The 16025-nt window shown below is 42.5% G+C and overlaps 1 protein-coding gene across 15 annotated transcripts in view; it reads right to left on the reverse strand.

The window, feature by feature from the left end:
• Positions 1–263: 263 nt before the first annotated feature.
• The window catches only part of LOC129189368 (ephrin type-B receptor 3-like), a 74430-nt gene continuing 58668 nt past the window's right edge, over positions 264–16025 (reverse strand). For 7 of the 15 annotated variants that reach the window (XM_054791007.1, XM_054791003.1, XM_054791011.1 and 4 more), the window contains exons 11-16: positions 14564–14811; positions 14075–14290; positions 11820–12005; positions 10189–10388; positions 7169–7324; positions 264–4783 (exon numbers count right to left, since the gene is read on the reverse strand). In XM_054791007.1, the coding sequence (XP_054646982.1) occupies positions 4675–4783; positions 7169–7324; positions 10189–10388; positions 11820–12005; positions 14075–14290; positions 14564–14811 (1115 nt within the window). In that variant the 3' untranslated portion in view covers positions 264–4674. The remainder of the gene's footprint in view (positions 4784–7168; positions 7325–10188; positions 10389–11819; positions 12006–14074; positions 14291–14563; positions 14812–16025) is intronic. The other 8 variants (XM_054791018.1, XM_054791013.1, XM_054791009.1 and 5 more) reach the window with 3 other exon arrangements.

The following is a 16025-nucleotide window of genomic DNA, read 5'->3' on the forward strand; positions in this document are numbered from 1 at the left end:
TCGTTCAAGCATGAGTAAAGACATGAACATACAACATGTTATGAGTATAGTCGTACATGCCTCTCACGCCACCCTCACACACTATTTGAAAAGCACTGGGCTAAACACTCAATAAGGGGAGTGGTATGTTATGAACTGTTCAAAAATAAATCTGAGAAACTAAACATGTGATAAGTAAGTACAGTCAAAAGAGTGAGTCATTTTTCTTGAAAGAATTTAATTGCAAAAGAGTATTTTAAAAATATTTCTACAATAATGCGTCATCTTTTTTTAAAAACTTTTTTAAAAGTCATAAGTTGTGTATGTTTGCAACATTTAAATACATTTCAATACTTCTCAAAGAGAATTTAACAATTGCATCTCCAGCTATAGTACAGTCGTCCCTCGCAATATCGCGGTTCGATTATCACTCCCTCGTTATGTCGTGTTTTTTTCAGAAATTAATTAATGATCGCTGTTTCGTGGTAGACTATGGTTTATTCTTACTCAAAACATATTGAAATGCAAGTGACATGTAGTATTCTGGCCAGAATTAGGCAACAGTAATGCTACAAGACATCCATCCTTATTACCCTACCTTGCACGGCATGTAGCCAGCCACGGATGCAGAGTGAAAAAAGGTTCTCCTCCCATTCCGTGTGAATGTGGTAAGTTTGTGCCTTCTTCCCCACTCCATTTGAAACCCTTAAGTTTAGAAGAAATACATTTGAGGCTAACTGGTTAGCTCGCTGGCTTGCTAGCCAGCTAGCGGCCGTCAGAGTCCCTGTAGCATAATAGTTGTGCAATCCGGTGTAAACTATGAATAATAGGAGTGTATTGGTGACTATAGTGGTGTTATTAAACGTATTTATAAAATCATAAACAGTTGTTTTGCTGTAACTGCGAAAATAGGCCATTTATTAACATTTCATCAGATATTGCAGAAATGCCATTATCGTGGTCGGCTGTGGAACCAGTTAACCGCTATAAACGAGGGGCGACTGTATACCGCATCTTCCCATGTTGTACCTAACACATCCCACTTTACGTCAAGAAGTGGTTATTTTCCAACAAAAGATGTGAAGTGAGATAGTGGAAGAGCAAACAAAATACACGTGTTTAAAACAGACACAACAGCACAGAATCTAAAAATCAAAAGTAGAAAGATTTGTGGCACATTTGGTTGTAAGTGTTAAATGATGCAACACACAACGAAAGATGAGGGGTAATAGTATGCTGTAGAACAGAGGGTGAACAAAAGATCCAAATAAGGGAAGCCATTTTCAGGGATAAACTCTCACAGACACACAAACATAACAGTCCATTTCAGTGTCAGCAGCTCGGACCAAAAATGTAAATGTTCTTTTCTGCTTTGTAATGTTTAATATTACAAGCACTGACTATGTGGGTAATCCACTCCAAAGGGCCTGTGGTCAAAGTGGAAGCAATTTAATAGTTCTAAGATGTGCAACACTGGGCTCGTCATATTCTTAGCGCTCGGGATGAAATGAGTTTGCACAACTTCAGAAGCCATGTGTATAGCACACATGTTTTCTTCTGCCCAGTTAACTCTTGTCAACTGTATCTTGTTTGGTAATATAACCATGTTGCCACCGCAACAGTTCAGTTCATCTGCCATGTCATGTCCTTGGAAATGTTCAGATATTATGTTGGTTTGTCATGAAAGCTCACTTCTGGTCACGTGATGGCGACGAGGCGGCGGTGAGTCGTTGACGTCATTGTTTTTGTACTGCCTGTATACACGCCAACAACAAGTGTTCTCAGATTTTCCCGCTGTGGAAGTTTTTTTTTTTTAAAATACAGTTTCAGGTCACCCAGAACGCCGTTCCCGTGTGGGTGAGAGGCTGAAACCATAAAATACTTGTGCCGTTTTGACCTGAAAACGTTTCCGTGCGGATAGCCATTCAGTGTTGTCACACGGCTCTTGTTTATTTAAAAAATAAAACAATTCGAAATGCTTTCATTTTTATGTACGGACTCAAAAATGTCACGCCTATGACTTTGGACTTGGGTCGACCTGACTTGCATGTCTTTTAATTGAGACTTAATTTGAGACTCGAGGTTAAAGACTTGAGACTTGCAAAACACTGACTTGCTTGACTGCTATTTAGTACATGAGAACAAGCGTTGTCAGAGAAAAGATACAATTTGGGTTCCTATTCTTTTTCCATTGTTTTTTATGAGTTACTTTCTGTCAACCATCAGTGGATTGCAGTTTGCATCAGACTACCCTACGGGTGTGCCCCTGCAGTTAGTACCTGGAAAAGATTGTGCTAAAAACTGGTTTGACATGGATCAGTCATTTGAAACGCAACCATTATAAATGAACTGAACTGGACTGGACTGTTTACTGGGTTTATATTTACAACACAGGGCCAATTGAGTGGTAGAGTATCGTCTGCTGATAATATAACTTCATTGTGCACCATAATTCTAAAGGCAGCTAAGCCTCCAAGCGCACTCGTGGCAAAGTATGGGCAAAGATGAAGTACTGTAAAATAGGAACCGCACTGTGGTCTTGCATGAGTTCACTGTCGTTGTTCATTGGGCTTTACAGGAATGAAATAGACCAACATGACAATATCAAAACACTCTAACTACTCGTATTCACATGCTGTTCAACCTAAAGATCACAGACTGCATGAAAGTTGACAGCACCAACTTCTAATCCACCGTGCAGGCTGTATAAAGCAGAATTATTTAGTAAGATGGAGCCTGCAGGTTTGGGTGGTGCGTTTGCCAGGGCTGTTGATCCCGCACGGTTCTAATAATGCAGAACGATGAGCCGAGACAGGATGATTGCAGGCCCAGACAGGAAATGAAGAGAAATAATGATAGGGCAGCCTGCCATATGTCTGCATTCACTTCATCCCTGCAAAGTCAGACCGGTTGGAAGCGTTAATGGACCTGACAGACAAGACCAATGGTTTCTCTTTTGACAGCTCCGGATTCTTTCATGAAGATCATCTTGTACAGGAAGTAAACAGAAGGTTGGGAAATGGGGCAGTTGATATAATGGAGTTTGACGAGAGCTCCTATTAAGTGTATGCTTAACAGTCCACATAAAATAAGTTGGGGCGAGTTAACCACGTAAGTAGTTTGACGGGTGTTTTTGAGTTATGCCAAAAAAAAAGTCTACGCTGGAGGAGGTTGCAGGTTTAATAACTATCTTTGACCTAACTACTTTGCTTGTCCAGCTGATCCTACTTTTGCTTCTCGTTCTCATCATTTCACATTGGCAAATAACCATTTCTTTCACTTATTCAACACACCTTTCTTCCAAAAAAATAAACAACAAAAATACAAAATGCAATGTATACAGCATTTATTTTGTTTAATCATCATCAATTCATTAGCTAAATCCTCTTCGGGTTTCCATCTGATTGTTTCAAGTCCACTTTCCCAAATGGTCGTATGCTCCATCTGGGTGTTGGTGGTAGGGGGGTGTAGCAGAGGGACTGGGGCACAAATAAATACATAGGGAAGGATGTCAACAAATTAAACAATAAATTGATTATTTCTGAATCCAGGTACTAGTAAGTAGAAAGTTGTCCACAATGGGTTTCTCTGCATACCTTATATGCATATATATTGTCCAAAGTTCTTCTTGTGAGTCCATAAAAAAGTTTTTAACAGTTGTCCACAGAATATAGCATAATTCAGATATAATTGCTCCTTGTCACGGTTCAGTTCATGCGTTAATTCTCCACAGTGGCAAATAGCGGAAGCTGTATTGTACAGTATACTTGTGTGCAACGTGACACACGTGCACGTCCAAGCACACTTAATTACACGTACGCCCACACGCACACACACACGCACGCACATACAAAAACACACCAAAAAGGCCTAGTGGTCTGTCTATGGTGTTGCCACAGTCCTTATGTCCCCATCTCGCAAGAGTCCACTTGGGGTACATCAGTTTGACCAGCCATTTTGAACCACAAATCTCCCAAAATGTAAGAAAGTCAAAAAGAAAGCAAAATGTTTGATGTGGACGAACAAAAATGAAAATGTGTGACAAAAAAAAGGCGCCTGATCTTATAAACCCTCCTTCAGGTCATGTTGCAGTCCAAACAAGAGTCCCAACTGTCCTTATACGAACGTTTGACCTCAGTGATCATCCTGATGTTCCACCTCAGCCCATCATCGTACCTCACCCGCCTTCAGCAAGTGCCCTTTTAGATAACACACCTTCAATATGAAGATGGAGAACAACACGTGCGCAGTAAAACACCTCCCAGAACTGTCTCTTTCCCGAAGTGGATTTTTGGGCTGGAGGTAAGGGGGCGCTCGCATCAGGATCCAACTGTAACGTTGCAGTTACCAAAGGCAGCTCCCTAAAACACACTGTCATGCAAACGTCAGCCAACGCCAGAGCTGGTGAGGCTATAGTGGGGTTGATAAGGGGGGTAACTCTAACCCCTCTTGTAGACACACACAAATTGAGAAGTACATGATGAATAACATAAAACAGGAAGTGGTAGTGGTGGAAAAACGGAACAAAAAGTAAGTAAGTCCGAGGCACTGCAAGCCAGTTTCATAGCATCTAATGGGCAGAGATGGGTCAGGCAGCTTGGGTTTGTCCAATGGCTCCATCTGGCATGGTTCCTCCCCCATTTTCTTCCTCTATCTGGCCATCCTGTGACTGCACCGGTCTGGGTGTCCCTTTGGTCACACCTGGACAGGAAGTGTTTGGTTCATCTGTAGTCTCATGTCCTGAATGCTACCTAGAATCTTCTTCTGGTGGCCGGCCAATGTAACCCCTATCCGCAGCAAGTCCCTGGATGGTGGGAAGACAAAAAAGGATCATTGAAAAGGGTAACATGAGTGCAGGTGGTTAGGTCATAAAGAAATAAAAGCAGGCAAACAGCACAAATCAAAAGGTGAATAATAAAGTTGACTTTCACATGTAGGAACCGCGATGAGCCACCGGTTATCAACCATAAAACGCCTCCTCCAGTGTATGTCAACAGAACCTATGCAACACGCTTCTGTTTCCCAGCAGGTGGGCAAAAAGGGATGAGTTTAACGGCCACAATGTGACAGTTAACGAGTAAAATACAAGTGTAGCTTACTGTTAAAGTGCAACCTGACACCATTTTTTGTATGGTAAAGGGTATGGCAACCTGTGGAAGTACAACCATTATTGGTAAACACCATATGGTCTTATCTGTGTAATAATGGAAGTTAGAAGAAAACAATTGGGTTATTGGCATAAAAATGATTGAAGTGGTTCAGATCGGTATCTGTTTTTCTGCCAATATACATACAGTACATATTGGCATGAGATCGATGATGTGCTCCACACAGCGACAAGCTTGCTGGCTCAGTATGTCCGTGTGAAATTATTTCCAGTTTTTGCCTTTGGATTGTAAATATGAAATTTGCAATGACTGTAAATCTCTGCTTATGTGACGAGGTAGTGAGGCATCTTACTTTAATCCTTCTAATCTTTTTCCTTCCTGCTGCGTTCATGCATGACATACTAAATCAGCCCAGTTTACAATTTCACTGATTGTATGAGCCCAGAGTTTCATACTCCGCACTTTACTTTGTTCTTAGACGGATGTTTGTGCCACATAGAAATGTGCAGATTTCGAAATTGTATCATTAGCAGCATTATTTACCTGGATTCTTATTTGTGAATTTATTAAGACTAACCTGCCTTATTGATAGTAAGAGAATACTGGTTATCATTTTTTAATGACTTGAGACAAAATGTTTAACTCCTTCAATACTAAGTACGTAGTTATACGTTTTATAAACCCGAAGGCCTGATCCCAACAACATATTTGTACGTCTTCTACTCCTCACCAATAGATTCAGCTTGAGAGCAATTTTCTGGGATTGAATGAGTTAATGTATATATGTCACTTTTTGCTATCACTTTGTCGTAATTTGCAGAAGCACAATGTGTTTATTACACGACATGTGACCTGACATTAGTTTGAGGGAAGAGCTGCTGCCTATATCGGTATCGTAAATGAAGTGCTAGACAAAATCTGTGTTTTGGATATCTGAAAGAAAGCCAATATTGAGCAACTCTGGAAACCAACAAAACAAAGGAACAGTTCAGTGTCCTATTCTACAGGTATTTTATGTCAAATTCATGCTGATGTTATTTCAGACTATCACCCTCCCATCTATATAAACCGTGGTAATGAAATGTAAGCTAACCAGGGTTTGCTGTTCCAAATCTGCTCCAAAGGAAAGGCTTTGCTTTTGAGAACATACCACCGTTTTTTCTTGAATGAAAAGTACAAATGTTTCCATGCAGATAAACACACTAATTCAAAGGCCTGGGAGAGTGCATCATCTTCATTACTTAGGTGGGATAATCCAATCTGTCAGGGGAAACGATTAGTTTACTGTTGGGGCTCTGCCACAGTCTGTGTCTTCTCCGTTCAATCACACACAAATGGCAGATAATCTAATACTGCACTCGGATACCTGACACTGTGCTTGACTTGTAGCTTTTGTCTGTTTGAGTGTAAACGTGAACACAAACAGGCAGATGTGCGCAGGTACTCACGCTTCTCACTCATTCCCTGCAAAGCTAGACGAGGGTGTATCGCCGCAATTACACACAAATACGTTTACTGTGCGTGTTTTTCATATTTTGTCATCCCCTTCAGCACAGCGACAGAGGATAAAATGATAATAAATGGGCGCCATTAGAGAAATTACTGACCATTAAGGCCAAACAGAGAGCCACAGTACGCCACACCTGTCAGCCTGACCAAATTGAAACAAATTACCTCCACCTATATTGCCTATTACGCAGCTAATGAGGATGATTTATTTATTGTTACAATCCTAATTCATTTACTTGATCATCACTGGCCTCCGATTTTCTTGAGCTCTGTTACATAATTTCCTGTTTGTAAACGCAACAGCAGGCAGGTGAATTTTCAAGGTCAACAATTAGATGCCGGGGGAAAATTGTCTATGAGTGTGAGTGAAATGATACCATACATCTTCAAGACAATTGGAAATGACATTTGTAAATGTTTGAAAAATCTATCCTGAACGCGCCTCAAACTCGGCCTTTCCATCATTTGTTTTTGTTGTTGATTTTTTTCTAATTCTGGCAAGGTCAGTCCGTATTGTACTAATTTGGCTCCCAATCACTTTCGTCGTGATGAGCTAAAGCGCCTCCACTCACTCTGCTGTCATCTGAGCAACCAGGTCAAAGGAAGCAAATCCGGCGTTGATGAAATTCTCGTGGTAGCGGCTCATCTTGATGGCGTCCAGCCAGTCTCCCACAGTGGTGAAAGTTGTGTAGTCTGGCACGCAGCGGTCAAGCAAGGGTTGGGATACCCTACGTGATGGGAGGGAGGGAGCAGAGAGAAAGAGAGAGAGGGTTAAGGTGGTTACTCTATTGCCTCTATCGGCCAACCTATCGCCCCCCAAAACGCCTCCCCGCTGAGCGCCACCTCACCACCTCTCCTCCTCTCTCCTCTCCTCTCCGCCACATGTAAGGGGTCGTGCATGTGTGTGTGGGGATGGAGCAAGGTTGGTGTCATTGTGCGACTGTGGAGAGACTGGCTGGAGGTTTGGTTGGTGGATTCTAGCGCGACAGCTGGTGAGGCGAAGCGTACAGAACAAATTTAGGCTTTGGGCAATGTATGTTGAAGAATTTTTGAAGTATTTTTGGAATGGAAGGAAGAAAAAAGATCCAGAAAGCTGCCTTTCAGCTATAGTTTTCAACTAGTATCCTGCTACACACTAAGTGGGTTAAGGCTACATTACAGTGCTGGTTGAATATGGAAAATGATACTTTTTCAATGAGTAATTGGAATCGACAAAAAAACATCTATGATTTGTATTAGGCCACTTGGACATAAAAAAATGGAAATACATTTCACCAGGTTTGGAGTGTGTTCAACAAGAATGAAGAGATATAGCCCCTTCCCTAGCCATAATCAATCAATTTATTCATTGATTGAGTCTCTTAGTACACACATTAGTATATCCGTAGACCTATAGGTTCGGTTAGGGATTTATTCCATTATTTAAATCTGTGTTGGTCTCACAGTACATGACTAAATCAGTGTGTATTAATTCCATGCTTTATTAAAAACACCATGAAAGCCTGTAGAAATGTACATTACAGTGTTCCGTCGCTCTGTCGCAGTTCACCTTTCACTGCTTCACAGATGTTTTTTGTTCTTTTTTTTTAACACTGTTACAGGCTGAGCCTGGCCCTTTAAGAAGAATTGCTCTGTGGGAAGTTGAGTGTCTATCCCTTCCTCATATTCATACTTAAATCTGGATTGTGTTGAATGTGAACATTGGCAATTACAGAGAGAAGGGGAGGGTTCAGGATCTCAGTCACTTTTATTGCAAATGTTGAAGGGTAGACATGTTAATGGGAGTATGAGTTATTCGCCATTCGCTGGTGGTCCCTGGACATAACCCAATGAAAAGCAGGGCTCTACTGTACTCACAGTATTTGGTTAGTCCAAATCAATGTTGATCCAGAATTTGGTTTGTTCTTATGGAGTCAAACAAGGTTTCTGATTGTATTTGACAGTAAACCTGGGAGTGCATAGTCTATGTTGATATACACCAAGGTATTTTGTTGTGTGATTATAGTTTTACTCAGGTATAAGTGTGTATTGCATGATCCTTTTCCACAATGTGCCAAAGAAGACCCCTTTTTAAGAACAACTCAAGCCCCTTTGCTGATCAGAACTGCAGATAGAGGGGCCACCTTGAGAGTTTAATAAAACTGTAACAACCCAGACAGAAGTGGAGTAGATGAAGAAGAGAGGTGGGAGAGGGGAGTCAGAGTGAGGTAGGGTGAGGCACAAGTTTGGGTGAGAGAAAGACCAAGGGAGCAAGCAGAGAGAAAGAGCACTACTGTCTTCCCTCCTCTCTGCTCTGTTGATCCCTGTCATCCTTTTTGATGGCATTAGATTCATTAACAATTAAAAGAAGAATGAAGAAAGAGGGGAAAAAAGGGAAAAGCCAAAGAGCTGGAGCTAATAATGATGATACAGAGGCTCCATTGAGTGGTGCAGATGGAGTGATTTTTAATAAGAGCTACGCTTCGGCGCTCAAGGCCTCGGGCCGTCGTTAAAGCCAGACCATGGCCCCTCTTTAATGGGGTATTGTTGGCTCCTCCATCTCAAAGCTTGCTTCAAAAAGATCCCGAAAGTTTCTGGGGATGTGTGGGCCACCAATTGGAGCATAGCAAGAACACTGGTTAATGTTCTAGTCTCTCCAGATGTGCTGACACAAGCTAGAAATGTGTAAAAAGTGATGCAGTTTCTCCAAACTTCAAGTCATTACTGTTTTCATAAGACTGCCAAACAGTCTCATGGGAATGCATGTTTGTGAATTCTACTATAAAAGCAACAAAACCCAATGCACTGTAAAGTCAGATGACTAGCATCACAGACAGTAATGCTCATTACTCTGACCACCGATGGTGCAGTTTGCCATCATATCAAACACCACATGTTGCATCATCCAAATAACTTTTATTCCAAACTATGTTAACTAGCCTCCAGCTACCCTTCAATGCCAAACAGGACGACCATCACTCCCTATTGCAGATTTGTCGGCAGGAGGCCACCTCTCTGCTGGCCCGTTTAAAATCTTGTTAGTGACTAATTAAAAGGCGCTCCCATCTCCTTTTTGCATCGCCTTAATCGAGCTAATTAACCGCAAGCCTAATCTTCTAAGAACGGCACTCCAGTGGCCAACCGAGACCCTGGTTTCCCCCCAGAGCACAACCCAGGATTGTCTGCAAACCTCCCTCAGGACACAAAGACCCTGATGCAGGGACGGATAGGTAGGTCACCCCTTCCCCAATCCCAATCACTCAAACTCTGCCACCTTCTATCCTTCAAACACTTTCCAAGAAACAGCTTGCGGATAAAGGCAGTGCTGCTAAATGTCAGTGGGGCATAATTTAGCTCCTTGTAATTTAGATTCACATACTGGCCCAAGTTTCATTCGTAGGAACAGGGTAGACATTTAGAATTTGAGATGCGCTATTGTGGTAGATCTGGCTCTTGCTTTTAGAGTACTAAATATTTGGGCAGCGGGCCATTACTTACTATTCAACAAAACAAGTCCAACCCAGTAAATGGATACATGAACAGATACATTTTCAAGAGCTAATGTCAAAGCCAGTGTTCATATTGCCATCTATCTAGCCATCCTCCAACTTACCCGGTCGACTGTGTGCTGTTCGTGACCACCTTGAGGCTGGCGGCATTGCGGATTAGTTTATCCAGGGTGGCGACTATCTGGGTGAATTTGGGCCGCAGGTTGCGTTCTTTCACCCAGCAGTCTAACATGAGCTGGTGTAGTGCTGTGGGGCAGTCCATAGGCGGGGGCAGTCGATAGTCCTGCTCCACGGCATTTATCACCTGTGAAATGATAAGAGACATAACTGTCACCTCCATACTTTGTAGACGTAGTGTACAGACACCAAAGTCAGGTCAATGTAAGAAAGAAAACATTACAAGGTACAGGTGGCTCCTCGGGTTACAGCGTTCTGACTTTCCGACTTTCGCGGTTTTGTCGTTACCCACCCCCACAAATTAATCCATCTATTTTTGATACTGCTTTTCACTAGTTGTGGGGGGCCAGAGACGGGGTACATCCTGGACTGGTTGCCAGCCAATCTTTGGGCACATATAGACAAACAACCATTCACACCTACGGACAATTTAGAGTCTCCAATTAACCTAACATGGAAATTTTTGTGTGTGGAGAAAGGCAGCATACCCCGAGAAAACCTACACGGGGAGAACACGCAAACTCCACACAGAGAGGAGATACCAACCAACATTTTTCAGATCTCCTGACTGCGTGGCCAACATGCTAACCCCAAGGCCACCCATAAATTAATGATTTACTTAATTTTGGTCCGTAAACACTGGACTAACTTCTTTCACATACAAATACGACTTTCAACTCGCGGGCCGCGGATGGATACTGTACAGTGCGTATCTCATTCACAGTTTATTGAGTCACATTTTGCACTTCATTATCTCTATCAAGTGTAAGACAGGCTCTTCTGGTGGAAGTGCGCTGACAAAACCAAAAGCTATGGACGTCAAAATAGACATCATTGGAAACTCTGAAAGAGGAGAAAAAACCCAATATTGGCTGCACTATTGGTCTTTCGTGGTTTAACTGTGACGTTTATCATTAAAGATAAAGATCGTGTTGTCACGTCTTGGCTTGATGGTGTTGTGGCGACGACCCCAGAATGCAGAGAGCAAAACCCAAATGCTGGTAAAATGTTTATTTTTAATCATTTCTGCTGTGCAGCAGCAGGGATCCAGCATTGAGCAGAAACAATCGCAAAGCTCTGACACCAGCTCACTTTACCGGCTGAACTAAATCATTTACAAATTAAAACACAAACTAGCAGCATCAAGCAGAAAACAGGACGAAGTAAAAACGGAAGTAATTTAAAATAAAAGGCATGGAAACCGGAACTAAAGACATGAAAGGGAAAATAAACCTTGTCATGCAGGCTAACTCACGGAGAGTGACACATGTCCTTGACAATGTAAAAGGATCTGCTCCTATGAAAGCGACAGTGATAACTAAGCAAAGTAGCAGTCTTATTATTGAAATGGAAAGGCTCTGGCTGAAAGAATTGATCCTGTACCCTCTTCCTCAGGACGTTCTCCTGTCTCTTTTACTCCTCATCCCAATTAACCACAGGGATAAAAGTAAGTTCTCTTTTTATTAGGGTTTCATTTAATTTTTGTACGGTATTTAGTGTTTTATTATGTCCTTCATATGTTCTGCGTACAATACAACTGTGCACTTTTTAAACTTACGTCCTGATTGCTCATGTCCCAGTACGGCCTCTCTCCGTACGACATGACTTCCCACATGACAATGCCGTAGCTCCACACGTCGCTCGCTGAGGTGAACTTCCTGTAGGCAATCGCCTCGGGTGCGGTCCATCGAATAGGTATCTTCCCTCCCTGTGGATATGCGAATGAGTAGGTGAGCATGAAATACTGGAGGGATGGAGCACAAACACAGAGTCACACACACATACAAGAGGGAAAGAGAGTGTGAGAAAAACGCCGTTTGAGGTAACATTGATGCACACAGCACAAGGGCGCATGACAAACAACACACAAGGTTAGTAGCATGGTTACAAGACAATGACATGTAGGAGCATATGATGTTAGGATAACAATATATATACTGTAAATTGTCATTTTTCTTTACTCAGTGAATTTTATTTTTAAAAATATATATGCACCGACACTAATTGTTCTAATAGAAAAATGCTGCATTTTTGTGCAAACATTTGAAATTTTGATGCAAGAATCACAATTGTCGAGTACTTAGGGGTGTAAATGTGTAGATGTGCCGTACAGTAATCTAATACACTACAGAGGATCCTCGCACATTCGTGATTCGACCTTCATGGCCCTGCAGATTTGATCCTGTACCCGCGCAGATTTTTGGTAAAAAAAAATCTTTTTTAAAATTTTATTTAATTTTTTCCATGGAAAACACAACTCATTCACCATAAATCGGTAATACTGTGTTCCCCCGCTACATCGCGATTCACCTTTGACAGATTTTTTTTTTGTGCAATTTTAGTGCGCTTTGTTTTATTTTTTTTTTACAGCATATGAACACACATTGTGGTCTGCATCCTGATTGGCTAAGGGAGAACCCGCCCATTGTTTTCTGCATCCTGATTGGCTCTAGACCATTTTCAATCTCCTTTGCGCCGCACTACTGTGACTCCAACTTGGCAGTGACACTAAACTCTCTATGTTTCTAAGTTTTCTCCCTGACAAAACCCACAATGTCGATGAAACGTTCTGCACCCGAAAGGCAGAGGAGGCCAACCATCGCACAAAAAGTTGGACTTCTGGACATGCTGAAGGAAGGTCAAAGTTAAGCGTCTGTAGGGAATGAACAAACAATTAGGGAATAAATGAATCTCTGGTTTGTCACATGAAGGAGGAGGAAAATTGCGATGACTGACGACTGCAGCAACATGTTTTAACGAGGATCCAAAACGCTACAGCGGAGCGGCGCCAGGATGAGGAAGGCACGGTCAGAGGAGTGAAATATGTGTGCGGTACTACTAATCATTTCTTGTGTCCAACCTCATAAGTTTATCATTAAAATTCAAACGAAGGTTTGAACTTTGAGAGTGTTTAAAGAAGAGAGAAATGTGAGAAAATGTTAATGGCTGTCTGAGAAGTGTATAAATTGCACGGTGAGGGGTTTCACAGCCTTAAAACATATCTAATAATTGTAAAAAAAAAAAATAAAACTGACTACTTCGCAGATTTAACTTAGTGGGGGCTATTTTAGGAACCTAACTCCTACGGATAATTGAGGGAACACTTGAATGAAAAAAAGTATGTGATAATACAGATGAAATGCACCGCAAACATGTTCCACTGTAAGAAAGTCCAATATTTTTACGTTTATGTCTTTATGCGTCACTGATAATGTTTTTCGTTTTGCACTGGTCTGCATTTTGCACTTTGTTCAGCGGTCCGTGAACGCACCATAGCTGTGTGCTGTGGGACGAAGTTTGGGGCTCCCAAACACTTGCTGCTCAAACCATGCAGAGTGGTGAACACAAGTCAATATATTATCGTTAGTCGTTACTGGACTTAAAGGCACGTGGTGTGGATTATGTAGACGTGGCTTAAGGAAACGCCTTCTCTAGCCTGCTATCCCTTGACGCTAGCCTGATGACCAAGCTAAAGCGAGCAGTGTGTCAAAAATAAAGATTTATTTGGGCCTATCCATTGCTCGTGGTTTTTCAGCATTCGCTGGTGGTTCCGGAACATTACCCCTGTGAAAACCTGGTGGTGTGCTGCCAGCCAAAGTAACATCAAAAGCACTTCAAACATGTCAATAACAATTTCATGTTTTTTTAGTATGCTTTCGAACCTGACGGTGCAGTGGATTTGTTTTGGAGTCAGGGCTATAACTTATTTATTAATGCCATGGTTTATTTATGTAAAAATGTTAGGTGCAGCACATTTACACATTGATATCCAATACAAGTACATACTGCACACACAGTTTTATCGTAACTTACCAGTGAGCTCGTATAGGTGGGGTCCGTAGGGTCATCTTCAAGAAAACGGGATAGGCCAAAGTCGGACACTTTGCACACCAGGTTGCTGTTGACCAGAATGTTACGGGCAGCCAAGTCTCTGTGCACATAGTTCATATCCGACAGGTACTTCATGCCTGCTGCAATGCCACGCAGCATGCCGACGAGCTGGATCACGGTGAACTGCCCATCGTTGAGCTGGCAAAAGAAAATGAAGAATGGCATGGATGAATTGGATTGGCGAACAAGGTCCAGTGTTCCAAGCAAGAGAAGATAGCTTCCTCATTATTGATTGCTCCCCTTTTTATTGAAGACCTGCATCTTTCCTATAGTCTCCAACTTCTCTGGCATTGTACATTGTTACTTACAGTAGACACCTAACTTGGTGGCCATGCCTGAAACAAACTGTACACTCTGTAGACCTTTCAATAACTCATATGAAAGTGAAATAAAGAGCAAGGTTTTCCTCACCCTTAAGAACGAGTCCAGTGCTCCATTCTCCATGAACTCGGTCACAATCATCACTGGTCGACTCTTGGTGACCACACCCTCCAAGCGGATAATATTGGGGTGGTCAAACTGCCCCATGATGGATGCCTCGGAGAGGAAGTCTCTCCTCTGCCGGTCAGTGTAGCCTACTTTGAGAGTCTTGATGGCAACGATGATCTCGCGGCGGCCAGGCAGCTTGAGGCGACCACGGCACACCTCTCCAAACTCTCCTGCGAGAGCCCAGGTGGCAGATGGCAAAGACGGAGAGGAACAATGGGAAAATAGAGAGAGACAAGGGGAGGGGAGAGAGGCATGATGGAACAGTGGAGGAGAGTGGGGGGAGAAAGGGAAGAGGGAACAGTTAACTGGTTAGAACCAAGGAGCAAGGGAAGGGGAGCAAGTGTGGGACAGGGGGAACTGCACGAGAAAGCCAGGACTCTAGGCCATAGTCAAAGGATGGTGGTGATGGAGGAGTGATTATGTGCCAATAAACTAAAGCGAGTGAAGCATAATATGAGCTGATGCAGAGATATAAATAATTGCATGTGATGGTGATAGGAGTGGATGGGGGAAGGATTAGGAAGGGTAACAGTGACACGGGGATGTGGCGCTAAGCTTCGGAAGGGTCGGAGAAATAGGCACAGGAGGAGGAGATAGGTGGGGATAGAAGTTTGGGGGTTCGCGGGGAAGTGGATGCTTTACGTTTTGAGTCTACACCAAGCATGTGCACAGGTGCAAGAAAAAAAATGATCACGGCCACAGTGATTCATGTCAACAGTGGTGCAAAGATGACAGTGGAGGAAGTTGAGGGAGTCGGGGCAGGGCAGGAATGGAGGGAAGGATCGGGGGTAGAGGAGAGGAAGGGGGACACGAAAAACATGGGGTTGTCACTGCGAATGCTGGGAAGCGACGGCTTTCAAGTAGTAGCCTCAGCAGCAGAGGAGCTGTTGTAGTAGTAGTAGTAGCAGCAGTAGTAATGGTAGTAGCAGAAGCAGCAGTAGAGACTCCCTCCTCTGCCATCACAACGTCCTCCATTTTGGCTCAGAATAACATTAGAATTAAATCTCACTTGGCACAGTCCTGCAGCTTTTTCAGCAGAGATATAACTATAAAATATATAAAACACATGTAATGTTTACCATTTGCACAACGACAACATCAAATGTCAGGGTGGGGTTCTAAAGAAGAGAGCTAACCAGACCAAGGAAGAGGTATTATGTGCAAGGATCTTGTGTCAACTCAAGTAGCTTGGAAGAATATGTTCTCAAGTTACTTTTTTCAAACATTCAACAAATGTTGGCAATGTCATCTATATGCACTAAAATGTCCTGCCCCATTTGCAAAGGAGTCTTACTGCAGGGGAGTCTTGGGGAAACCTAAGTCAATGCTACCCTGTAACTAAACAAGTTATAGTAATTGTATCAGAGGGACCACGACTGCCCCA

This window comes from Dunckerocampus dactyliophorus, chromosome 10, assembly GCF_027744805.1.
Source record: "Dunckerocampus dactyliophorus isolate RoL2022-P2 chromosome 10, RoL_Ddac_1.1, whole genome shotgun sequence".
Taxonomy (NCBI): domain Eukaryota; kingdom Metazoa; phylum Chordata; class Actinopteri; order Syngnathiformes; family Syngnathidae; genus Dunckerocampus; species Dunckerocampus dactyliophorus.